At 45.6% G+C, this 27,312-nt stretch overlaps 1 protein-coding gene across 6 annotated transcripts in view; it reads right to left on the bottom strand.

Moving 5' to 3' along the window:
- TRAPPC9 (trafficking protein particle complex subunit 9) overlaps positions 1 to 27,312 on the bottom strand; it is a 639,688-nt gene that overhangs the window by 480,818 nt on the left and 131,558 nt on the right. For all 6 annotated transcript variants that reach the window (XM_058564989.1, XM_058564990.1, XM_058564988.1 and 3 more), the window contains 5 exons: positions 25,621 to 25,766; positions 16,952 to 17,037; positions 13,854 to 13,980; positions 10,089 to 10,221; positions 3,466 to 3,629 (listed from right to left, as the gene is read on the bottom strand). In XM_058564989.1, the coding sequence (XP_058420972.1) occupies positions 3,466 to 3,629; positions 10,089 to 10,221; positions 13,854 to 13,980; positions 16,952 to 17,037; positions 25,621 to 25,766 (656 nt within the window). The remainder of the gene's footprint in view (positions 1 to 3,465; positions 3,630 to 10,088; positions 10,222 to 13,853; positions 13,981 to 16,951; positions 17,038 to 25,620; positions 25,767 to 27,312) is intronic.

A 27,312-nucleotide genomic window follows, 5' to 3' on the forward strand; every position in this document is an offset into this window, starting at 1 on the left:
TTCAATATGTAACAAAAAGGGCTCCTGCAGAAGTAACTCAGGGCACTCTGAGACAACAAAGGAGGGGACCCAAGTCTAGGAAGGCTTTCCAGAGGGCGACAACTCTCACAGAGTGTCACTCCATGAAACTCTTCCGTGTGGAGTTAAATGCTCCCGTCTCTGGGTCCACATTATTTTCTCTGTACTGCTACTAGAGTTATTTTATATTTCAAACACAAAGGAGAAATTAACCAAAGATGAGGCGGTAAAGGGGGTAGGAGCAGAAGTTAGCAAGTTGACTTCCAGGGAGGGGAAATGGTTTGATCAAGTTTAAAAGAGATAGCATAAATGTCCAGCACACTGAAATTGGTTCCTAATGACCAACGCGACTACAGTTGAAGGGGAGAGGCGGCAAGAGACGAAGCTGGGGCACGGGGCAGAGGCCAGCCCTGCAGGCCTCTGGGTCAGGGACAACAGGCAGTCATTCAAGGGTTTCCAAAGGAGAAGAGCCTGAGGATTTGTGCTTCAGAAAGAAGAAGCAAGTCTGTAATGAATAATGGACACACAATTGCCATTGGGTTTACCTGAGAAACGGAAAAGATATTTTCCAGTTGCTAAGCTGTGAAGACGAGGTAAATTACAGGAGATAGAAAAAATTTTACCATTACAGGCTCTGTACTTTTCTGTCATTCAATATTAGTTTGCTTGTTCAAACATCAACTAAACCCTATAACCAATTAATTAAATTGAGAATACCAGATGGAGGTATTTTATGTCAGACAGGCATTTTCTACCTAATCTGTATGTACTTACTCCCAAAAATAGGAGGGAAAGAGAAGAAAGGATGAGATGAAGGTAGTATCATCAAAATTTCCCAGAGACTAGGGGTACACAAAGTTTTCTTAAATGAGACATAAAAAGCAATGACCATTAATGACCAAAATAATTAGGTGAACCATATTAAAATTAAGAACTTCTGTGCATCCAAAGGCATGGCTAAGAGAGTGTAAAGGCAAACACAGCGTGGAAGGAGACAGTCACACACATTTCCAACAAAGAACTCATACTCAGAATATAAAGAAGTCCTACAAGTCAGAGAGAGAGAGAAAGAAGAACATCCAATGGGAAAAAAGGACAAAGCACCTATACAAAAGAGTATCCGAGTATCCAGAACCATACGAAAGGTGTTCAACTTTGCTGGTCATCAGGGGAATGCAAATTAAAGCCCAGTGCTACCCCATTACACCCCACCCTCACCACCAGAATGGATAAAATGACTACAAATGCCAAGTATTAGTGAGGACTTAGAGCAATCGCAACTCACACTCGATGATGGTGGGAACTGGTACAACCACTTTGGAAAAGTATTTGGCTCTAAAGCTGAGCACATGTATACCCTTACACCCAGCATTCCACTCCCAGAGATATAGCCAACAGAAATGTCTACAGGTCCACCAACGCATGTGCCAAAATACTCATAGCAGCACTATTCTTAATAGTCCCCAGATGGAAACCACCCAAATGTGCTCAATCGTCAAATGGATGAATAAGTTGTGGTGTGTTCACACAGTACAGTATTCTACAGCAATGAGAATAAATGGTGACGGCAGCAGGGGTGGTGATAGTGGCAGCAACAATGGTGGCAGTGATGATGGTGTTGGTGATGGTGGTGGTGATGGTAGTGATAATGTTGGTAATGGTGGCAGTGGTGATGATGATGGTGATGGTGGTGTCAGTGGTTGTGATGGTGGTGATGGTAATGGTGGTAGCAGTGATGATGGTGGTGGTGATGGTGACGGTGGTGGTGCAATGGTCATGGTGGTGGTGGTGGTGATGATGGTGGTGGTGGTGATGGTGGTGGTGATGGTGGTGGCAAAAGTGATGGTGGTGATAATGACGGTGGTGGTGATGGTAATGGTGGTGATGGTGGTGGTTGTGATGATGGTGATAGTGATGGTGGTGGTGGTGATAGTGATGGTGGTGGCAATGATGGTGATGGCAATAATGGTGGTGGTGGTGATGGTGGTGGTGGTGGTAGCAGTAATAAGAGCAGCCAACAAATCTGAGTACTAATAATATGCCAAGCACTAATCCAAGCACTTGGCGTATATTATCTCATTTAATTCTTGTAATAATCCTCCGATGTAGGTATTATTATTAGCATTATTTTACAGAAGAAGAAAATGCCAAGAGAGGCTAAATTACTTGCTCAAGGGAATACACAGCTAGTAAGTGAGAGCCAGGATTTGAACCTAGGCAGCATCTTCCAATGAGGAAAATACAACCTAGGCAGCATTTTCCAAAGAGGAGACAGATAGGGAGAACAAGTAAGACAACACAGACAGATATATGCTTCATTTCCGCCCCCACACAGACTTTCATTAAAATCATTGGGAGAGATATGGTAATAAAAGTTACCCTGAAATTCTCCCCAGTGGGACAAGCTCAGATTAACCATTCCTTATCCAATCCAAATTCCGTCTTTCATGATGTAAATTTTGCACAACAAATTCTCCCAAACTCATCCCTGGACCTTCCCTCTAGCTGGAACTAACCAGATGGCCTGTGGCTCTACCTCTAAGGAACATTTACTTCACTTGGTTTTTCCCATTATAATGTCATTAGCAGGAGGAGGGAGCCCTCTGCCAGGGAGTAATACATGCACAGTACATCCTTTCCTACAAACTTAACCAGAACCAGTCAAGCTCCCACTGTATGCCTGGCTCACCTCACTTCTATATCAAAAGCACATAAACACCCCAAAGTTCTGCTAGCTTGCTTTCCCTCTTTTGTCTTTGTCTAGTCTCACTGGCCTGTCTAATGTCTCTAACTTTATTAAATGACCTGATTTTATTTCCACTTATTACTCTTGATACCTTTCCCTCCTCCTATACAATATCTTCCCCCTTTGATCAATCTGCTCACTAACCTTCAATATACTAGGTATTCTGCCATTATGCTGCCTCATTCAATTCTTAGAACAACTTTACACGGTAAATACTATCTCCCCTATTTACCCAGGAGGAAACTGAGGCATGTAAAGGATGAACAGCTAGTAAATGGTGAAGCCAAAATTTCAACACAAGTCTTATGTCCCCAAGCTACGTGTGCCTTAGAACCAGGAAACAGAGCACCTGCCTTTAAGAGGGAGTGCATAGGTTCTAAGTGTTGAACCCACAGAAAACACTGGGCTGGGCAGATGATGGGATCCCAGAGCCTGCTAATGTTTTTTCTCTTTATTCATTCATTCAAGAATATCCAAGGATCTGATGAACATAAAGAGCACCGGGGATACAAAGGTGTATTCTTTGCTCTATTAACTTCCTTTGTGTGTTCTTTACACATAATTAGTATGCCAATTTCATTATGGCACCAAATTAAAAGTGGAACATGCTTTTGGACTCTGAAAACTGGTTATTTAAAGTGTTTCTTCTGCAAATAAAGAAGATAAACATTTCTGGGGTCAAAACTGCCTGAAATACCGACCTTTGGTGGTGAGAATTTTTGAGGTGACTTCCAGTTTCTCCAGCGGTTCCATTCCAATGTTTTCCAATTTAATGACAAGTTGCTGAGTTTCTCCATTGTAAAGCTGGACCGACACATTAGTAGATATTTCATCACCAGAGGAAGGTTGCAATGAATGTGCAGATCTAAAATAATAGTAATAAATTTTAAAAAGAAAGAAGAGAAGAAAACCAATGGCATTTTAAAATTATTCACATCAAATAAAAGGATCACCACACTTCTGCATTTCAGACATAGGAGCCAGGAAACTTTGGCTTTAAACATGGAATTCAGTACCCAGCTACCAGGAACAGAGGGTGAATCACCATGTGCAGAGTGTTTTCCACGTGCAGACGCATCCTGGGTCACTGACATGTTATCAACATGATCGCTCTCACTCAGCCTTAAGTTTCTTGTGTGTGTGAAGCAAAAAATACTTAATTATTGGATTATGGTGAGGGCAAAAATGAAATAATGAATTAATTCAAAAGATTCATGAGCATGTTACTCTCAAAAAAAATAAGAAGTCTCATGTTCAGAATTGCCTTGGGAAAATCCAGAGATTTAAGAAGAAAACTTAAATGAACCATTTGACTGATAACACAAGGAAGTGGAGCAAAAGAAAAATGAAACGTATATACAACAGATTCCATGTCACGGGTAAAAGCGATGGGCAATGCCTGCTGCGACACAGGGCAGCTGGTGGTGCCCTGGAGTCTGATGGTGTCTGTGCGGCCCCGTCCTTGGCACGAGTCAGGCGAGGCCCCGTGCTATGTGGGAGTGCAGCCCAGTGTCCTGGGGCCCGGAAGCTTGCCTGACATTCCCCTGAGGCTCCCGCACCACAGCCCTCGGTCTGAAGCTCTCGCCTGAGTTCCCCTGACTGTCACTTAATCCACAATGCTAATTACTCTGGGTGTCTCCTTCCCAACTCACAGGCAGCAAGGTGACTTCTGTGCAAGGAGGTCACTGGTGACCACAGGGCAAAGGCTTCTGGTGGCACAGTGGGGACAAAAGCCAGCCAACAATGAAGAGAGAGTGTGTGGTAGGTAGGGTTAAACATCATATACAATGAGCTGGAGAAGTGTGGCCACAAAAGAAAGAGAGGAAGTCACGAGAGGGGAAAGGGTCAATTCTTTCCTGGGATCTGAAAGGTTTACCTGGGTCTCCACTACCTCCCTCCCTGTCCCGGAAGGATTCCACAGAAGCCCCATTGGTCTAAATGTATGTGAGCCCACATCGTACACTTAATTGAACCAGAAATGGGCTGTGAAATCGACTAAATAGACTCCGGGCCACACAACCCGGCAAGTACCCAATGGCCTATCTGCTGACCAGCTCTTTCTAGCTCTGCTCCAGATTACAGCAGAAAGGATCAGGGTCAGACCCAAGTCCTGCTTCTATACACCACAGGAGAGCTTCATATCCCCACACTATTTGGTCCAAAGGACAGAAAAGAATGTTCCAGACAGTGCTGCCCTCACACCTCTGCTGTCCAAGGGAAGAGACGATGTTTAAACAAGTTATGCATACAGAGCCAGTCATGCCCTTCCTGGGGGCCTCCAGTTCCAGGCTCTGATAGAGGAGCTTTTATATGCAAACCACATTTTCAGAAAATAACAGTATAATGACTTGAGGTGAATTCCTTTGCATTTCATATCTTTAAAGTTGTTCATGAGTTAAGAAATAAACTTTCTCTGTCAAGAAAGGAAAAGTGACTCCCATCCTCATTCTAAATGACTTCTTTCCATACTTTAACATGCTGTCCTTCTCTAGTGAAAGCTGTTTGTAGTCAACGTGAATTTGCAGAGAAGGTATTCGGAAAAACTGAAACACAGCCGAGACTAATTACTTTGCGTCTCAAACACACAGGATGGCAGCCCCTCTCATACTGTAGGAAAAGAAGGAGGGGAGAAAGCAGAGATGTGACACAGCGCAGAGCCTGGCCCAGACACAGGGGGCTGACTGTCCCAAAGTACAGCATCCCACGCATTGTGAGCACTGGAGCTGGGATGAGACAAGAGCTAGCACTGAAAAGGGGCTGAGTCCCAAGTGAGCCTCAGCGATAAGATGGCAGCCGTAAATGTCCCTAGGGACTCCCAATTCCGACCAAGCTCAGGCCCCCAGGGAGGGGGTCAAGGTCCAGTCTCCTAGGAGGAGATGAGGGCAGAGCTCCTCTGCAGAGCGGAACTCCGACGTGGGAATACAGGTTTACATGGGCAAACCTTGGGAGGTAGGTATGAGGTCTACACCAACAAAATCATCTTTATTAAGGGTGTGGCCCCTGATCTCTTATCCATGTTGAGTAAAACTGCCTCAGGATTGAGCAGCACTGAAGCTTCAAGGGGAGCACCAGTGCCTGAGGCCAAGCACAGCTGAGCACCAGGACTCCACGGCGGACAGGAGCGCCACAGCCACACCTGTCTGCCTCCAATAGATTCCACTCGTCGTGCTTCCCCTTCAAAAACAATGTCCCATCTCCTACTCTTGCTTCAGAAAGCAGCTCAGCCCCTGTCCATGTACACGTAACAGCTCCTCCTTTGAGTCCCCTGAACACTCTGTGGGCAGAGCTGCCACCATTCTACATAGGACCACTCGCCCTAACCCCGCACTAGATCAAAAGCTTTTTGAAGGTAGGGATGATGTTTTTATTTCTGTACTCTCAGCTCTTAGCCAGATGCCTGACATATAACGGGTACTCATTAAATTTGTGTTGAACAGACTAATAAGTATGTCAAATTTGAACCACCTGCTCGATACAGAAAAGCATCCCAACAATCAACTACACAGGCCCAGGACGGTGATTCACTGCATACTTAATGGGTACCTCCTAGGTCCCCGCCCAGTGAAACACATCTTCACATCGGCTGCTTGGCCATGGAGGAGGTAAGAGCGCCCTACAACTCATCTCCACACACTGCCCGACCTCGGCCTCCCTCTCCATCCGTCAGTGCTCACGCTGGCCCTCGAGCAAACCAGCACCGTTCGCTCAGCCTCAGACTCGCTGCCCTCTGCCTGGAAGGCTCTCTGCCACATCCCACCCACTCCCGCAGGCCTCTGCCCCCACGCCACCTTTGCTGTCGTGAGTATAAAAAGCAGCATCCCACTCGCCCCCTTTCCCTGCTTTCTGTCTCTGCAGATCTGCCTTTACTGGACATTTTATCTTACCCTGCTTTGTTTTTTTCATAGCATTTAACTCTACTTCATTATGTTCTATATTTGTTTATTTATTTAATTGACTTACTGTTCACTTTTCTTGGCATATTTTCCTTGCTTGATTATCTAGCCAACTTTTGTGAATCTTGTAAGGCCCAACTAAAACATCACACTCTCTATGAAGCCTTCCTGAACCCCAAAAGGGAGAGTGAACCTCCCCTCTCTTCCTGTTTTCACTCTACGGGAAGACTTAGTGAATCTGACTATAGTTAGTCTATCTCTCCTCCAGACATGAGCGCTTACAGGGGGAGAGGCCTGGGTCAGGGGCATTTCTTATTAATGGCTAGTCCTATAGCACAATGCCTAGAGGGCTTGGTAGGTGTTAATAAATGCTTGTGAGTGAACTGAATGAGTCAGTCACAGGGATATTTACATTAATTATAAGCAACACTCACTTAAAGAAAAGTCACTTTTTATTTCAGAAAATCTCGTTAGCAAAATACACGTATTACATACAAGTTTTAAAAATAAGAAATAAAAAACAAACATTCTAACTCCAATTGGAACGCTGACACGGGGACCTCCCTCCCACCGCCTCTATGCTCTCACTGAGGAACAAGTCCCAGCAGGGGATGCTGGGACCCACGCTCCACCCTGGGCTCCACACTTCATGGGGTACGTAAGCTGGCCGTGGGCGCAGGTCTTTTCCTTGAGAGGTAACTAATACCACAAAGTACAAGTGCACAGCCAGACGGGGAGGGAAACCAGTTCAGGAAAGGAGGGAAGCAGATAGCAAGAGCTCTGTGTCCCTTTTCTCGCAGCCACCCCTGCCTTACATTGCTAGAGAGATGGCCTTACTAGCACAAATGACACTGTCATCTTTTCCCAAAACATTTTTCCCTTTTGGAATAGCACTTTTACTTAGTGCTTTTGCACCTTAAGCCACCTTGTCCTTTACTGAAGAGCTGTGAGGGTTCACCAAGCGTGGGGCAGGCACACCGGTGTGACCTCGACTGCCAGCTCTCTCATCTCTCCCTTTAGTTCAGGGTCCTCAAACAAGCCAGGAGCACGTGCCTGAAATCGTGGCCTGAGGCCTGTGTCATCCGTAACCTGGCACCAGTCGGTGCTGCAGTGTTACAGGGAGCAGTAGGAGGCTATGATAGGGGGACGAAGCCTGAGCTGGGGGCTTGCAGAGTCGGCTGTTGAGCTAACACATGCTCAGAGGCAGCTCACGCCCTGGGAGCTCTGCTGTCCTCGTGTCCGGAACAAAGACAACAATGTCCTCCTGAGGCTGCCCTGGGCTTCCCTGAGATCAGTACTCTATGCTAAAGCCACCAAAATTCACTTTTTGTAAAACAGCGTAATTGAGGTATAATTTACATACCATGAAATACACTTGTTTTAGCTATGCAATTTAATCATTTTTAGTAAATTTACAAAGTTGTACTACCAACACTGATACTCAGTTTTAAAACATTTCCATCACCCCAAAGAGAGCCCTGGTGCCCACTGCAATCAATCCCTGCTCCCGCTCCCAGCCTGAGGCAACCACTGATCTGCTTTCTCTCTCGAGATCTGCCTCTTCTGGGCATTTCATATAAATGGAATCACACACTACGTGGCCTTTTGCATCCGGCTTCTTTCACTTTTTTTCTTCTTTGTTTCTGAGGCTCATCTACAGGGGGCATGTATCAGGAGTTCATTCCTGTTGACTGCTGAGTAGTCCTCTGTTGTATGGATGTACCACATTTTGTTTACCCATTCACCAGTTGCCAGACATGTGAGCTCTTTCCACTTTTTTTGGCAATTATAAATAACGCTGCTGTGAACATTCATGTACACATTTCTGTGTCAATACATCTTTTCATATGTCTTGGGTTGATACCTAGGATTTGAATTACTGGGTTTTTTCATTTTCCTAATGGTGTCTTTGAAGTGCAAAGGTTTTTAATTTTGATAAAGTTCAATTTATCAATGTTTTCTTTTATGGATCTTGCTTTTGATGTCATATCAAAGAACTCTTTGCCTAACCCAAGGTCATGAAGATTTTCTCCTATGTTTTTTTCTAAAAGTTTTACACTTTTAGCTCTTACATTTAGTTCTATGATCCTTTTGAGTTAATTTTTTTCTGATTTCATTTTATTCTCCAATCACATGATGCTTTCTCTCACCCCTGGGGTTTCTCACAGACTGCTGTCTTTGTTCGAAAATTCTCCCGCCTACCCATTGTACATGGCTAATTCCTCCTCCCTCACCTATCACACCACACTCGACGTCGCCTCCTGGAAGGTATCTTCCCTGAGTCCCTGTGATCTCCCACAGCCCCATCAGAGTCCCGACAATAGTAGACTGTGACTGTTTGGCTACCTGTCAATCTCTCCCACTTGACTGTAACTTCCTGTGAAGGCAAAGAGCAGGGCTACTGTGTCCACTCTCATAGCCCTAGCCTCTAGCACGGTGCCTGGAACTGAAAAGGGCCTGTTAAATATGTGAATGAGCTTTCAAAACACTTCAGAAAATCCCAAGATACACTTTACAAAAACAGCCAAAAGAACAAACATTAAAGCATTATTCATAAGAGTAAAAATTGAGACAATCTCAAATTCCAATAGCAAGGAAATGAATGGTGATACAATTTTGAGATGTCTTTATAACGCACTTTTTGAAGCAATTAAAATAGAAATTTTTTATCTTATGTTATATGGTTATGCAAAAAGTAATCTATGATACTACATATAATGTAGTATGATCTCAACTATTCAAACTACATATATTTTTTAAAAAGGACAGATAGGGCCGGCCCCGTGGCTTAGTGGTTGAGTGCGCGCGCTCCGCTGCTGGCGGCCTGGGTTCGGATCCCGGGCGCTCACCAACGCACCGCTTCTCCAGCCATGCTGAGGCTGCGTCCCACATACAGCAACTAGAAGGATGTGCAGCTATGACATACAACTACCTACTGGGGCTTTGGGGGAAAAGAAAATAAATAAAATTTAAAATAAATAAATAAATAAATAAAATAAAAAGGACAGATAAATACTGGAAGGAAATACCACAAAGCATTAATGATAATTGCTTCTGGGACTCCTGAGATTTATTTCCTTTTCTTTTTATGCTTTCTTATAAAGCTAAAAGAAAAAAAAGGCCTATTTTTTAAAAGATAAGAGTTTTTTCTTAAATTCCCTAAAACCTTGATCGTCTTTCACAAAAATTATGATTCCAAAGGCTAATTTCACATTTTATTCTGTTCTTGGTAATAAACACTTCAACTTTGTTCCAATCCGCTTTAAGCAAAGCATATTGCCAAGCGGTTATCTTGAAGAAACCCTTCACCCATACTCTGGTCATAAGAATCACAGATTAACTCAAACTTTTGGTGCCATTAAAAAAAGTATAACTAAAAAATATTCTTAAGCGCCGTTTCTTGTCAGAAAGTAGACTCTTAGCGTGCCTACCTGGGCAGAGAAGTGCTGATCTGGAGTCTGGGCAGAGCAGGAATGACTTCGACTGTGGAGCCGCTGGTCTTTATTCCCGGGAGGTTGTCCAGCAAACAGTCACTAAAGACACCAAAGACCGTGGTATGGTAACCTGGGAAACAAGAGAAAAGCTTCACACCACCTGCAAAGGCTTCACGCCTCATGCCTACACCTGAAGGCAGCCCCGGGGTAATGAAAAGAGAGCGGTCCCTTTCGGAACACCTGCGTCCAGTTCAGATTGAGGCCCCATCACTGCTAGTCTCACCCAGAGCCCCCGCACTCAACCCCGAAGGCCCTTGGCTTCCTCATATGGAGAAGGGAGATGATAAGAGCACCTGCACTCCTGCTTCACAAGGGGACTGGGTCCAAATGAAGTGCGTATGTGACAGTCTTTGTCAACTATAAATCGCTACACAACTTAATAATTAGTATCTCATCCCTTTACTAATTTGCTTTGCAAATGTATCCATCTCTAAAATAAGAACAATAGCTAGTATTCCTTTCCAGGTTAATAAATATTTGAAAAATGATTCAAAACCTTCCGTTGAGAGACAAAAGTTCAAGAGTCAATTACTGTTATTATAACTACTACGTGATATGGCAAATGTGCTGCATGTGTACAAGCACTATAATTTAACATCAGCAAATTCTCCATGCAAAAAAAAGACACTCCATTGGCCAGATAAGCACTTGAAATTGTTTAAGTAAAGCCGTAAAATGGCTTTTGAAATTTTGGGAGAGAATTATCATACACAACATTCACTGTGTAACAAATTAAACAATACCCAATGGCTAAATGCCTAGGGCAACAAGTTTCCTGCATTCATATTAAACGGTTCTGTACTAAACAGAGAAGCAAGCAGTTACCTCAAGGGCAAATCAGGGCCCTTCTAGAGCCTCATCGACGCTCCCCTTTACCTTCTGCTGGTTGTAAACTGGTTTCTCAACTTAAAATAACTCCAATTCACAGCACCCACACTTCCTTCTTTTTAAAGGATGTTTCTTAAAAGACTTCTTTAATTTAACTTGCAAACATTTCCCTCCCTAGGAACCCACGTCAGGCACTAAAGCCTCCTCATATTTGTTTTCTATAAAACCTGATATTATGTGGTTTTGTCTGCTCAGCAACCTTTGTTTTCCATTTCTTAATTAAAATCAACCATTTTCCTTTTCTCACCCATTGCTGAAAATGACTGCAAATAAACCCAAAATCTGATGACGAATCCTCTGTGTTATGCCTGATAATACAAGGCCAGCCCTTCCACTTCGTATATAATGTGTACCAAAAATGAACACTAACTAGTCTGTACCAAGGATAAACAGCTAAGAACTTTGTTACTTAGGCTCTGAACCTTACTCGTCCAGGAACCTACTGGTGATTGGTTGTGTGTTACTCTGAACCAAGCCTTTCGGTCCAATTATTTCCTCTCTAATCCCTCTCCTTTGCTCCACCCCCCACCACAGCTGTGGTCCTACCTTTGTCCCCAGATTATCGCAATAGCTGCATAGTTGGTCTCCCTGCCTCCAGTCTTGCCCATCTCCAGCCTATTCTCCACAAAGCAGCCTCAGGGGTGCTGCTTTACCGCTCCTCCATTCAAATCATATCGCTCCTCCATTCAAACAATGCAGCAGCCCCACTGCCCCAGGAGAAAGCCAACGTCCCGCAGCACGATTTACAAGGCCCTTCTGGGTCTGCCCTCTGTCTACCTTCCCAGCCTCGTCACTACCACCTCTCTGCCCTGGACCAGCTACTCTGAGTCACCTCCGGTTCCCCAACACACTGTGTTCTCTCTTACCTCGGGGTCTCTGGACCGGTTGTTCTTTCTGCCTGGAACCCCCTCAACTCCCCGCTCCATTCATTTGGATAGTTCCTAGTTGGCCTTCAAACCTCAGGGTCACTTACTAGGAGTCCCTCTTGACCCACTCTCCCCTTCTGGGCCACCTCTCCCCCGTGTTCCCACAAGCCATGTGCTGGGCCCCATCTCAGCACTTGCTGCAACACATCCTAAGCTAGGATGACGCCTGCCTCATGGCTTGATAGAGAACACCCTTTCCCAGAAATGTTTCTTCTTTCAGCCAACAAATACGTACTGAAGACGTACTACGTGCCAGGTGCTGAGGATCCAGCTGAGCAAGACAGACAAGGCCAGGAAGGCAAAGGCCAGCAAGCAATTACAATTAGCGACATGAAGGAGGGACATGCACAGAGTGTCGTAGGAGCACCGAGCAGGGCACCTGATCCAGCATAGAGAAGCTGAGGACGGTCTCCAGGAGGAAAGGAGGTCTGAGCTGAGAAGTAGAGGAGCCCAGGAGCCAGCCAAGTCTGGAGGCATGCCAAGAGAAGGAAAAGCACAGGCAACGGCTCGGAGAGCTTGGCGTGTTTCCAGAAGAGACGTCTATGAGAGTGGAGTGTAATCCAGAAGAGGAGGGGCAAAGAGGAGATCACAGGGGCTGGATCACACAGGGTTCCAAGCCGTGCTAAGGAAGTTAGCCCTGATGATGAGGGCACTGTGAAGGCACTAAGACTCATGGTCAAGAGATGACATGATCGGATTTACACTGCAGAAAGGTCACTTGGCTGCAGGATGGAAAACGAATTTATTAGCAAGCAAGACTTGGGGCAGAATGACCAGTCCTGATGCTTTTGTGACAAACCGTATAAGAGGGTCATGTTCTGTGGAGTGGCTGTGGAGGTGAAGAGGAGTACTGATGACACAGTCAGTAACACGGGGGTGAGTGTGAGAGAGACAGGAGGAGTTAAGGATGACTCCCAGGTACCTGGTTAGGGCAACTGCTAGACGGTGATGCCCTGACTGAGATGGGGAGGGGCAGCTCCGGGGAGGAGGTGATGTATTCTGGCTGGGATATATTATATGTGAAGTGCCTACGAGACAGCCAAGGAGATGGCTGGTTAGCGGCTGGATATGCAGGTTCAGAAAAGGGGTCTAGACAGGAGACCCTAGGAATTAGCAGCATACAGATGGGACCTGAAGCCAGAAAAGTGGATGAGACTGATGGGATTGCCTAGAGCTGCCACATGGAGAAAGGAGGGGAGGGGGGAAGAGAGGGAAGGAAGGGAATAGAGAAGAGAGGAAGATGGGGAGAGAGGGGCGGGACCAGGCTTGGGGGAAGGAAGGAGAGGAAGAGGAAGCAGAGGGAGGGCGGGAGAGAGGAAAGCATAGAAGCTGGGCCACGAGCAACACTGTCCTAAGGGTTGGGCTGTAGAAGAGGCAACTGGGGAAGAGACTGACTGAAAAGGAAGGCGGGAGAGGCAGCAGAAAACCAGAGGGTGTGCCATCACAGAGACCAGGAGACAGAGCACCAGGAAGGCGGCGGGCAGCGGTGCCGAAGGCTGCTGGGCAGTGAAGTTAGATAGAAACCGAAAAGCAGGCGCCGCACTTAGTGGAGTTGGGAGGGCTTAACTGCAGTGGGAGAAGCTTGGAGCACGTTTGCAGGCTTATTGGAAGAAGTCAGCAGACCGGAGAATGGTGAAGATGAGGGAGAGGAGAGGGGCGATGAGGCCAGAACACAGAGTGAGGACCCCTCCCGCTGTAACAGGAGCACGGCACCACATCCTGCACACTCAAAAACGTTTCATTTCACATCCCAAAGAACTGCAGTCTTCCCATTATCTTTACATTGGGTGGGACCACAATGCCGGGTGACCAGTGACAGGCCTCAGTGAGGCAGTACAGGAGGTCAGCACTTCTACTCCACCTGAAATCAGAGAGGAATTCTCCTTACCATTCACAGTAATCGTTCCAGTCGTCTGTGGGACCCCAACGAGCGTCACCGGGTAAAGACCAGATTCAGCTGGAAGGGAAAGCGCTGCAGGGAGAGACTCGAACTCCACGCCACTCGTGAGAAGCCCCTAAAGCAAGTGACGGAGCAACATGAATAAGCACAGCCCAAACCCACCACTGTTAGCCAGTTCCAAACTAGCCACTGCACATCTACTAACAGGCAAGCTCCAGGACTCCCAGAATGAAACAGCTTTTATAAAATCCACAGAGAATTGCAGAGACAGTCTAAAAGTGTGATTAACACAAAACAATCTTGGAAATGGAAAGCACTATGGGTGCCTAAACAACAATTCCATCTTGATATTATCCCTGATTGCTATATTTTTTATCTTTGTTTTGTTTTGTTGTTTTACCAAATGAGAATGTAAACAAAGAAAAAAACCATAAAGTGTGGAAATATATTATCCATTAATATCCCTCTGGTGCACTTAAGAACTATCAATTCATTTCAATATGTACCAGGTACTTGACGGTGAACAAGACAGATTCTCTGGCCTCAAGGAGCTGCCCCCTGACTGGAAACAATGCAGGGATGTCTGTGCTCAGCACTTCTCCTCAACATTGTAATAGAGGTGCTACCCAGTACAATAACGCAAGAAAAAGAAATAAAACGCATAGGACAATTATTCACAAAAAACAAAACTATGAACATAGAACACCCTGTGGAATCTAGAATGAAATACGAACTAATGAGCGCACTTAGCAAAGTGACAAAGTCAGCATAAAAAAGAGCAAAGGTATTTCTATAATCTAACAATAAACAATTAGAAAATAAAATGTAAAAAATACCATTAACAAGAGATTTTTAAAAATCAACTATCTTGGAATAAATCTAATGAATGATGTGTAAGAATTGCCCATTGAAATCTACAGAACATGGTTGAGATAAATTAAAGACGACCGAAATGAAGGAGAGATCCTGGATTCTTTCTAGTAGGTTTGTTTTCTGCAGTGCTATGGTCAACACAACCCTGAAACTATTTTAGATTACAGGACTGAGCAGATGAGAACGTGTTGATGTTGTTGTGAGCCAAGTTCTCACAATGGAGGACAGGACACAGACATGGAATAGAGGAAGGAAGAAAGAAGGAAGAAAGGAAGGAAAGGAAAGAAGAAGGAAGAAAGAAAGGAGATGGATTAGAATGGGAGGTATCACTGTGAAGTCAGGAGTTACAAAATGTGTATATGCATGCATATGGGCACGTGTGTATACATATACACACACGTAGATGTATGCATGCAGGTATATATGTAAGTACATGTCCTTGTGTACACACATGCATACTCCTCCTAACTCTGTCTGCAGAAAACACGCAGAACCAAAGACACTCTAGCAGCAATGAGCACACCTGTGCCCAGATTTTGAGCAAAAGCATGAGGTGATCTACTGATGTGTGAAACAGATGTAGTGGGCAAGAGTGAAAGCAGAGAAACCAATTAGACGGCCACGGCCTCTAGGCAAAATATTGGCATTTTATTTCTTTTTAAAACAGCTAAAGCAAATAGGGCCAACTATTATAATTTTCTAAACATCAATGGTGGATATGTGAGCGTTTATTATTCCCTGTAACATTTCATGTGTTTGAAATATTTCAAAATTTTTAATTTTTAAAAATTTTAATTTTCAAAATTCTGACCATGATTTGTGGGCTATCTCTTAGTGATAATTTTTATTTTATCATTTGTTATTCTTGATTTTTTTATAAAAAACACATCTTACTTTTAAACCCAATAAAAATGAAAACCACTTTTTAAGATAAAAAATGTATAAGAAAGAGCATCAGACATATGATACTTTAACCACTTTGGGGGAAATTCTCTAAACAACTATTATTCCCTGTTTAGGCCAAGAGACACAAGTCACTTAAGGGGCCTGGCCAAGAGCCAGATCCTAAGGCCAGCATGTGTCTGCACAGCAGGAGGAGGAGGAAAACAATCATCCTGTAGTCATTCTCCAAATGACCTCAGGACTGTACGCTTAATATTCAGTGAGTTTCTAAGAACTCAAACAGATTTTAGAAAACTATGCCTCATGCTGGAAGCCTAAACATCACCTACAATGACTACCAGTCTGCCTGGCAAACTCTAACTCATCCTTGTATTCTCAGCTGAGCCGTCCTCTCTCCCAGGAAACCTTCCCTGACTCTCCACGTGGGTCCTGCGGCACCTTATGCACCTCCACCACAGCACTGACCACAGTCATGGCAGGGACCAGGCTCCCCCATGCCTCGCACAGGGCCTGACGTGCGGCCTGGGCACTCAGCAAGGTACCTGCATGAAGAGCCTTCCTTTTACCCTGAACATGAGTCGTACAACTCTAAAGGAAAACGCCACCTCTCTCAACACTATCCTTTGCGCGTCACTGAAAAGTTACAATTAGTACTGTATAACAATAAGCATAGAGAAGACTCGAGGAATGGAATCCACATGGTGAGCAGGTGGCTTTGCTCTGGAAACATTAGAATTAGCGTGGAGAGCCAGTACAAATCTCCTTCCCACTGACTATGGAATTAGGTGAGCAGTTCCAACAGACACCACTACAAAGTGAACATTTAACACCCTATACAAAACACAGAAACAGAACATCGGATTTCAAACCCCAGAGAAATCTCACAGTAGTAGGGCAGTAATTTATTCTCTTATTCTACAGAGCTTGCTCTCCCCTTAGGCCTTGATCATCTTGTCATCTTGTAGCAATAAAGTAATGCTGATTTTGAGTAGCAGGCATAATATAGACTTTGTAATCTGTGCTAATCTCATGTAAATTTCAACATGATTATTTCAAACCATATATCCAATCAGCTAAGCTCAGAGTGTGCTCAAATCAGAGGTATCTTTCTTTGTTGATTCAAACATTTATTGAGTGCTGTGCACTAAAGGCACAGGAATGACAAGATGTGGTCTTCCACTCGCAGTTTATAATCTTTGGCAAAACAAATATATATCATAGGATGTGTGCCTCAAACATTAAGTAAAAAACATGTTTTAATGGTAAGTTGGTGTTTAGCCCAAAAGGATCAAATGATTGGTGATACATACCATGTTTTCAACTCGGAGTTCAAATGGCATTGGGTTATATACCATCAGCTGAACCTCACATACATCTCCTTGAACCCACTGGAAATCTAGAAATACACACACACAAAAGAATCCATGTGTTAGTTGGCACTCTGCATGTTTCACATGGTTTCAGATTACTCCTCTGGCAATTTATTTTTCCATTGAGGCAGTGGGCATTATGATCATCTTGAGATAAACAATTCAAAGCTAGTTTTTACCACTAGCTTTCTCTGAAACACAGCAAGTCATCACCACCACTTGGATGCTCTGTGACTGATGTTTCTTGTCGTCTTCAGCAGGCTGAACTCATACCAGCATGCCAAATGCACCCTCACAAAACTGAAATCAATCCAGACAGCACTGTTCTTGGTGAAGAGCCACAAGTCACACAGAACCTCCCTGGCCCAGACGATGGTACTTAGGAAGATGGTGCTGCAGTCATTTTTAAGTGGCATATAGCTTGATTCCTCCATCCTCTTGCTGAGATTGTAAGAGAAGATGGTGGCTTCTCTTCCCTGACTACTCCCAGGCCAGCTGCAGTTCAACACCTATGGGAGGCAGAATTCTGAGATGACCCCCAAGACTCCCTGCCTGGTATAGATGCCCTGTGTAGTCCTCTCCCCTTGAGTGTGAATATGATGATTAGGTTATGTTATATAACAAAGCTGAGGGGATTTCACAGGTGTGATTAAGGCCCCCAATCAGTTGACTCTGAATTAATCAAAAGGGAGATTATCCTGGGTGGGCCTGATCCAATCAGGAGAGCCCTTAAAAAGGACCATACCCTTCCTAAATGAAAAGATTAAAAGCAGGAGAGGGCTTGTGAAGGTGGCCACATGGCAAGGACCTGAGAGTGGCCTCTAGGAGCTGAGAGTGGTCCTGGCTGACAGCTAACAGGGGCATCAGTTATACAACTGCAAGGAAATGAATGACGAACAACATGAGGGAGCTAGGAAACAGATCTTCCCCAATCAAGTCTCCAGATGAGGACACAGCCCTAGCTGACACCTGGATTTCAGCCTGTGAAACCCTAAGCAGAGGACCCAGCTAACACACGCTAGACTCTTGACCCAAGGAAACAGTGAGAAAATAAATTTGTGTTGTTTTAAGCCACTAAGTTTGTGGTAATTTGTTACAAAACAAAAGAAAACTAATACAGTACCCATCCCCACTTCCATTGCCCTCTCCTCCCTTTAAGATACTCCATTAGGTAAATCAGAAGGAACTTCAGAATCAACTAACAAGTGTTGGCACTTGTGAGGTGAGGCACTTCGAGCAGGTTATCTCATTCCTCTTCATAATTACCTTGTGAGATAGGGATTATCATCCCCATTGTTACAAGGCAGGTACCCAAGGTCCACACAGGTTAATAACCGTGCCTAGGAATCACAGAGCTAGTAAGTGATGCCACAGAGATTCAAGCTCAGGTCTTTGAACTCAAAGAGGCATCTAGAATGGACATTGGCGGTAAAAAGGCTTTTTCTAGAGTAGATACTAAGATTTATTCATTAGCATTCTTCAGCTTTCACAGAGCTTCCATAAAGACACCGCTTTTTCCAAACACTCTGCACCAGGCACCCTGCACAGAGCCTAAGACAGGCTACACCAAACCTTCTCTTCTCACTCTTCTGCTCTGCCTGCTCCTAGCTCCAGAAACCCAGGTCTCCTCCCTTCTTCATCTCGCCTCTCCTTATCCCGGCCTCCCAGGCTCCCAGGCTATGAGAACCTTCCAGGGGAGGTTCACAGAAGTCCTTCTCCAGAGCACACTGTGCGCATACCGCGACCCTTCTGCAGTATCACTGAGCCTGGCACTGACTAGGTGGTTAGCACGCCAGCCCCTTTGTCACAGTGATGAAGACGTCACTTGTTTTAACATGTTGCTATGCTTGGTAGTCAAGGAACTGTTTGTTTTCTGTCATAACCAAAAAACTCATCGTTAAAAAAATCATTTTCCTGGGCTTCTGAAAGGAGTTATTTATACTTGCATGGTCCTAGTCTACTACAGGTAAACCTAAGATAAACCACTGATTACATGAATAGATATTTCTGTCTGAAAGGAGGAGATCATCTCCTCTCCATGCCTTAGAGTGTCAAAGCAAACGGGGGAGCCCTTTCGTTGACACTTCCTCCCAGAAACAGTGGGAAGGAACAGCAACTGATGGCTACAAAACACCCACTCTGTATGAGGTCCTCCCCACTCTGTGTTGTACACCATGCGTATTGTTATCCATGGACGAACAGCATCTTCTGGTTGCTTTTGCTGACAGGTTCGTCTCTTTCTACTTCACTGGACGGACCCCTCTGGCAGGAAGCACTCCTGATTGCTCACTGCATCCCCAGCACCTGAACGGTACACGCGACTGCTACTCAGAACCGTCTCTGAACGGCTGCTAGGTAGTTTAGGAACACTGTCTCACTTGGCCCTCAGAAGAACCTCTGAGTTAGCTTTGCTTGCCCCCATTCTGTAGACAGCACAGCTGCAGCCCAGGGAGGTAAGACCACTTGTCCGAGGTGGCACAGTGGGAAGTGACAGCTGCATGGCCAGGCTGCAGCCCAAGTCCATCCAACAGCTACAGCCTGTCCAGGCCACCACTGCTGGGGCAGGTGTCGACCTGAGCACTAGGCCTGGCCACACCACAATGTCCTATCACAAATTATGTAAAACCCTCACCCATGGCACGGAAGCCCAGGACATGCACTGCAATCACTTCTGTGCAGAGTTTAACTCAGACGACAGTGACGCCAGCAACGTACAGACAGAAAGACTGGGAAATGATTCCAAGGTAGAGCAGAAAACAGTCTCAAAAACTGCCCTCAGGGGTTTCTGCTCTAATACTTACACCCTCTGCTGTGATGATAACTCCCCAATTATACACCAAGATTCATTTATAGAGATTGGAATTTTAGGTTAAAGATATGTGATTCTTGAAACCTCTAGGCACCATCCACTGATGAGTAGATTGTCAAAAAGATATTAGAAGCCACAGAATATAAATTACATTTTCCTACCCACGGGTGTTCAACAAATAACATGCATCTTGGCTGAAGCTTCTATTGTATCTCAGAAAAAATCTTGCAATATCCACGGAACTTATCGTCACACTCAGATGAGCAGGTGCTTCTCACTGTGATGAGGAGCCATATCATAAAGGAAAAACAATCCCTGGGCTTTGAGTCGTAAAATCTGGGCTGGAGCCTGAGCTCTGCCACTTACTAGCTCTCTGACCTGAGGCAGGTAATTTGTATTTGTTGAGACTTAACTTTCTCATCTGTAAATTGGGAATATAATGCCTACAGCATCATGGAATTATGAGAATCACTAGATAACGTTTGTTTAAGCCCTCTGCAACAAATGCAGAGTATTATTTTCATAAAAAGAAACTTCAACAATTTCTTAAGATTGCAGCGGACAAAATAAAGAGGTGGGGCTGGCTTCACGGGTGGCAACTCTGCAGCCACAGAGCCCTAGGCTCAGAGGGTCCTATGTTTGATTTTTTTTTTTTTTTAATTTTTTTGTGAGGAAGATCAGCCCTGAGCTAACATCCATGCTAATCCTCCTCTTTGTGCTGAGGAAGACCGGCTCTGAGCTAACATCTATTGCCAATCCTCCTCCTTCCCCCCCCGCCCCAAAGCCCCAGTAGATAGTTGCCTGTCATAGCTGCACATCCTTCTAGTTGCTGTATGTGGGACGCGGCCTCAGCATGGCCGGAGAAGCGGTGCCTCGGTGCACGCCCGGGATCCGAACCCGGGCTGCCAGTAGCGGAGCGCGCGCACTTAACCACTAAGCCACAGGGCCGGCCCCCTATGTTTGATTTAATGTTCTGCTGTCACTGTCTCCAAATTCTCAACAATTTTTCAACAAGGGGCCCCACATTTTCACTTTGCACTGGGCCCCACAAATTATGTAGCTGGTCCTGAGAAGGAGTCTCATACCTCTAATTCTCCCAAATCACCTTTAGAAGTTTCTCTAAACAAAATGGGTGAAACTTTCCTAAAAATGTTCTTTGGGGAGAACGCTTATTGCCAGCCCCAGTGAGACCCAAAAAGAGCAGCCAGAGACTCCTAGGAAGTCCTAGAGAGAAGAGCCTCATCAATTCTGTAATGACTAATCCAGGACCCACCCAGGGAAAGAGGAGCCCAGAAAGTGACTTGCCCACCACCAAGAGACAGCGAGTCACTGGACCAGAACAGGACCCAATCTTCCACCTCCAAAAAGACCCAAGGAGGTGTTTCCATGGGAAGACAGTCACTGCTCACTGGAGGTGGCCCAGGAACCCCCTGGCCCTCCCTGGTCAACCACGATGTCCACGCAGCTCCCCTCCTTCCAGTCCTCTCAAGCATGTTCTCCAGAGCAGAGAAGCAGTGGGGGCGGGGCGAGGGAGGAGCACAAGGTTGAGGGTGTCTTCCAAAATCAATAGACTAAAACTAGAATGTCAAAGACTCAAATTCACACTACAAATGCCTTCCTGGTCGGGCCTTTCTCCGGGACAACCAGCAAACAGTTGCAGTTGATCATTCATTCATTTTAATGAACATTTGCTGTTCATTACTAGCACCTTATTATGTGATAGCCTCTGTTGGACAATGCAAACAGAGCTGCTGCTGCTGCTGCAATCACCAACGCAGGTGGAGCCGCATCATTCTGCACCACCACTGCCACCACCAGGGGGGCCACCGCCAGAGGGGCCAACAGGAGGAAAATGACTTCTGCCTTCCTGCACCTTCACCCTCAGGCAGGGGCTGCCCGATAGACCCTAAGAGAATCTTGTGGGGGCCTGCCCGGTGGTGTAGCAGTTAAGTTCGCACGTTCCACTTCAGCAGCCCAGGGTTCGCAGGATCGAATCCTGGGCACAGACCTATGCACCTCTCATCAAGCCATGCTGTGGAGGCATTCCATATACAAAATAGAGGAAGATGGGCACAGATATTAGCCAAGAGCAATATTCCTCAGCAAAAAGAGGAGGATTGGGAACAGACGTTAGCTTAGAGCCAATCTTCCTCACAAAAAATAAAAAGGAGAATCTTGCAGCCAGGGAGTTGGGGAAATGTCATTTGCAGGCTTTTAGCCTGAGCAGCACAGTGAGAGGAGCGGGTAGAGGTCAGAGAACCAAGAGGCAGTATCTGGCTTCTGGTAAACATCCGTGTGTACCCCTGACAATGCCTGACATATAATAGGGGAATCAATGCCTATGTGATGGATGCGAGAATAAACAAGCAAAATCATTTCCCAGGATGCAAATGGAAAACATTCAGATGTCAGAGAAAGTTCAAAATCTTGTCATTTTAAATATAGTTATTAAAGATATTTAGTCAGGAAAGGCAAAGGCTTCCATGCCATAGAAGAGAATATTTTTCTCCACTTCAACCCACTTTTATTTCTTTAATAGCACTAATTAAAACTAGGCATTATTTTATTTATTTGTCCATTTACTTGTATTTACTACTTCTTGTAGTTACTACTTACTACTTCCCTCCAACTTCTACCTACACCTCATGACAGCAACAACCATGACTGCCGTGTTCACCATTGGAACCACAGGACCAGGGCTGCCACATGCCTGACACACAGGAGAAGCTCGAGGGGAGTTTACTGATGGATGAGGGGATGAACCAATGAAGGACTGACCAATGGAGACACACACACACATGCACACAGAGGCTGTAGTATGCTATATACTTAGGGCTCATGTTTTCAGAAATTCATCATAATTTACAGCCAGATGCTGCTTTTCAAGGGCATTACCCCATGTCTTCCTCATTTTCTTCTTATTTTAAACAATGAACAACCAGAGCCTCTGAGCCCCACTTTGGGAAGCCCACCCCATTCCTCACAGACAACACTGCTTTCTGGGCCCCCAGGAGGCCTTTCAAATCTGAGATGTCCCTACTCCCAGCTTGCCCAGCACTTCTTGTCTGCTGAGCTCAGCAGGTAAGTCACAGGCACTGCCAGCGGCAGGTCCGCAGTTTCAGAGAGCTCTGACCCACATCTTGTCTTGTAGTCAGCTTTTCATGCGCTTGTGTCCTGCCTGCCTGAACTGACCTGGAAGTGCTGAGGGCAGGGACTGTGTGTTGTCATGAGTTTGGGCCCACGCCATGCGAGCTGTGACATTAGAGAAAGCTGGAGGGCACTGGGGGGAGCGGTATTCTAGGTCTGAAGAGATGTGAGTTCAAGTTTTCGCTTTGCCTCTAAACTAGCGAGTAACCTCCGGGAAGTCATCTCTCTGAGTTTGTTTCTTCATCCATAAAAGGCAGAAAAAATTACTTCCTCCAAAAAACACTGGGAAAACTAAATGAGCTAAAATATGATAGCTTCTTATAAAGCACAATTTGAATAAAAGAAATGATTACCATTACAGAAAAGCACAAGGTCTTTTTAGTGCTCCTCCTCGAGTTACGCCCTCTGTCTTAGGAAACACTTTATTTTTAAGGTGTTCAGATAATTTACTAATTGTGCATAAGGTTTATTATGAGATCCTTAGAGACGCTAAGAAATTCTAGTGCTGGTATTAATGCAAGAAATCTCAACTGAGATTATGTGAGGTACCTAATGCTCATATTGTCCCTTAGGCTTTGACTTCCATAAACAGATGAACAGACATATAAGTGCTGTGAAGAGAAACCCGGGCAGCGACTGTAGAGGGTGACGGGAGGAGCAGCCTGTTAGGTGCAGGCATCGGAGAGGAGTGCCCTGTGAGAAGGGCCCAGTTGAGTGAGCCGATGACAGCACAAGGGATGAGCTCCAGGCAGAGGGCACAGCAAGAACACCACCCGGAGACTGGAACAAGAATGTTATGTCCAAAGAACAGAAAGGAGCCGTGCAGCGGGATCTGAGGAGCAGGAGTGAGAAAGGGAGGAGGTGAGAACAAAAGGGCAGAGTGCGGGTGGGACCACGAGGCAGAGCCAGGTCAGGGAGAGCCTGCGGTCCATGCTACGGGGTGTGGGTGGTATTGTAAGCGCAACAGGACCGCATATCCTGGGAAGAAGGGCCTCATGAAGTCAGGATGCCTTTTTCCTCCATTGGGAATATAGAAACGAACAGTGGAAATGAGGAAAACAGAAGGAGAAGAAAGCACTGAATTTCAAAAGCAGAGTGCAAAAGCACTGCAGGTCTTCTACTGGGACTCCCCAGAGGAGGGGGAAGGCAACTGCTGAGTAGCAGGCCCTTCTAGTGGACATCGGCATGAATTTTCAAAGCACTCACAATTTGAGAACTGTTTCTGCCTAAAAGCACACAGAAAACAGCCAGCCAGGGTGATGAGAGTTCTTGTCAATCCCAGAACCTTCTGAAACCCCCAAGCTGGCAGAGGCTATCTCAAGAATGGAAGTTTCCTAGAGCAAGCAGCAACTGTCTGAAACATCCCATAAAGGGTAGATCCAATGGGAAGGCAGAGGGAGGGCATCTATTTGGCCCAAAATAAATATGCTAATAAATGTGTACAACCTCAAAAACAAACAAAAAGAAACAAACAAAAAAAAGAAATGGTGAATAAAATATTTTGCCAAGTAAAAACAAAATACTCCTCAGAGGGAATCACCAATGACCAACCAGGGCCGGGCCTCCGAATCTTTCAGCTTTGTCACTGTGACACATCAGCTCGTGGCTGGCAGTGATTGGCACCACCATCTCAAAATGCGAGGGACCCAAGGAAAGGGGGGCTGGAGAAGAACAAGGCCGGCTGCACGGCCAGGTTTCAGGAAGGACGTGGAGGGACAGCAATGGGGGCGCAGACCAGCCCGAGGGGTCTGCTGTGAGGAACGAAAGAGCAGGCCGGGGGCTGGGACGTGGTCAGGGAACTCTGCACAAAGAAAAGCACATTAGAGATCCTCAAGAATGGGAGTGTTCCGCACCCAATCTATTCCGCAGCATAATTCCATCTTTCCTCACTGAGTCATCAGGCATCTCAGGACTGGCTATCCTTAGCACTGATACAAAACGAGGGTTGCAGTGTTCAAAAGAGAAGACAATATAATGTCCTTATCCCCCAATCAATCCTGAACATAAGTCAATCTTTAATCTTTGGTGATTCAGAAGTCACTTCAGGCCTTGGAAAATCACTCTGATCTCTAATTATCATTCTTCTGTAGTTTGTATAAGTCTCAGATAACAGAGGTTTCTGGTTTCTAGAACTTCCGCAAAAATCACCTTTTATGAAATAGATTTTCAGAAATCAGATCCACGGGCAACTACCTGACAAAAGGCAGCAAACTGAATAAATTTATATGAGAGCATATACATACATGCATACTGTGCGAGCACATGAGTGTGTACATGCATGCATACTGTGTGTGCACATGACAGTGTGCACACGCACGCGTACTGTGAGCACATGACACTGTGCACATGCATGCATACTGTGTGTGCACATGAGTATGCACATGCATGCATACTGAGTGTGCACGAGTGTATATATACATGCATACTGTGTGTGCACATGAGAGCATGCACATGCATGCATACTGCATGTGCACATGAGTGTGTACATACATGTATACTGTGTGTGCACGTGAGAGTATGCACATACATGCATACTTATGTGTGCATATGCATGAATGAGCTGGACTGGAAGTCGAACGTTTTAAAAATCTAGAAAAGCCGTTGGAAGTCAAGCGGTAGAGCACAGCTAGAAAGCCAGGATAAATGGTCGTACCTATTTTCTTGTTCCGCTCTTCTCCACGGTTGTGTGCGATAATCGGTGAGTAGATGAAGGGGCTCTTGGTTGACACGTTCTGACCCAGCAAGCTTTTCATTTTCTGTGGCCGGAGGCTGGCAGGAAGGTTCAACAGTTTCACTCGCCTATTGTTTCAAATGGAACAAAAATACTTCAACTGCCTTGTTAGCCCGGTTTCAGCATAAATACCAAGTATCATGTGTTAGAAAAACAATAAATCAAACAGCAGGTAAACTGAGGGAAGAGAAAGCCCTCAAATTCAGCAGGACAAAGCAGAAGAACGCTGCACGCAATCACTCAGGACCATCCTGGGAGACAAGAACAACTCCACGGGGCCCGGACAGCAGCCATTCCCCTCTGCCCGCTCTGGCTCCAGCTCCGTTGGGGTCAGAAGGGCCAGACTGAATTCTGAACTGCACTATTTGCCAGCTGTATGCCGGTGGACAAGTGCCCTGCCTTCTCTAAACTCAGGTTCCTTGTCTCTAAAACGCACATGAGGCCCCTCACTCACAAAGCTATTGTGAGAATTCAACTACACACTCCCAGTACCGTGCCTACTGCTCAGCAAAGGTTGGTTCTCTTCTCTCGCTGCCTCTCTCCTTCCTGATGGGCATGCCCACAGCAAACAGAAGTGCAACCCTGAGCTGTAAGATCCGAGGTTTCCACGTGCGAGGGTTAAGAGTGCCATGTGCTTTATTTAAGTGAATGACTTATTCTCCATCAGCATAGTCTGTATCTTAAATTGCTTTCCCAGCTGTGGATGTCTGCTAATCAATACTCGTGCTCAGATCAATCAGCTAGCATTTATTGAAGATTCACCAATCCATGGAGCCTGAGCACATTCAGGGCCAGTGCTAAACACTTCGTATGTATTATCTCAACTAAACATCACAAGCACCTTCCTAGTTTGGGTACTATTACTACCGTCTACACGGTATCAATGAGGAAATTGACACAAGAGAGGGTAAGTATATTGCCCAAATCCCATGGCTGGAAATTGGTGACAGCAGGAGATGCTATGCTCTTAAACCACAGCACCCGCCACCTCCCTTGTGACGAACTAGGCAAGATGGGGGTTAGGATGTGGAATACTCCAAGGGCTGAGACTGAAAGGACAAGGGGTGGAGGCGGGGGAAAGACTGCAAGCTTTGGCAGTGACACTCAGTCCTCCAACCATATCTACTGCTCCTCCTCTCCCCACCCCCAGCCTCCCTGCAGGAAGATAGGCCAGGGGGTTGTAAGGGGAAGCAATGCACGTCCCTCTGAGACAAAGCACTCTAAAGCAGAGTGCCAGCCTCCAGCTCGCCCTTCCACCGCGCGGCAATCCTGGAGGCCAGGTGTTGAGAAGCTGAAGCAGAGGCCGGATGCGGCCTGGGTCACTGAGCAACCTCAGGGCGGTCAGCTGCCCTGGAAAACTGCCCAACTTGCATCCACTTTGTGTGAGTCAGACATAAACCTTTGTCGTAGTAAGGGTTAATTTTTCTGAGATTTCAGGGTTAATTTTTCTGCCTCAGCACAGGCTAAGCTATATTGACTAATAAAGACCCCCTTACAGAACCCACAAAATCACCGCCTTTCTCAGCGGGAGGGAATCTCAGACACCTAGTGCTATCCTGGCCTGCACACGAGCATCCCTACAGCACTCAACAGTCACTGACAATGTCCCAGCCC

Source organism: Diceros bicornis, chromosome 21 (genome assembly GCF_020826845.1).
Source record: "Diceros bicornis minor isolate mBicDic1 chromosome 21, mDicBic1.mat.cur, whole genome shotgun sequence".
Taxonomy (NCBI): Eukaryota; Metazoa; Chordata; class Mammalia; order Perissodactyla; family Rhinocerotidae; genus Diceros; species Diceros bicornis.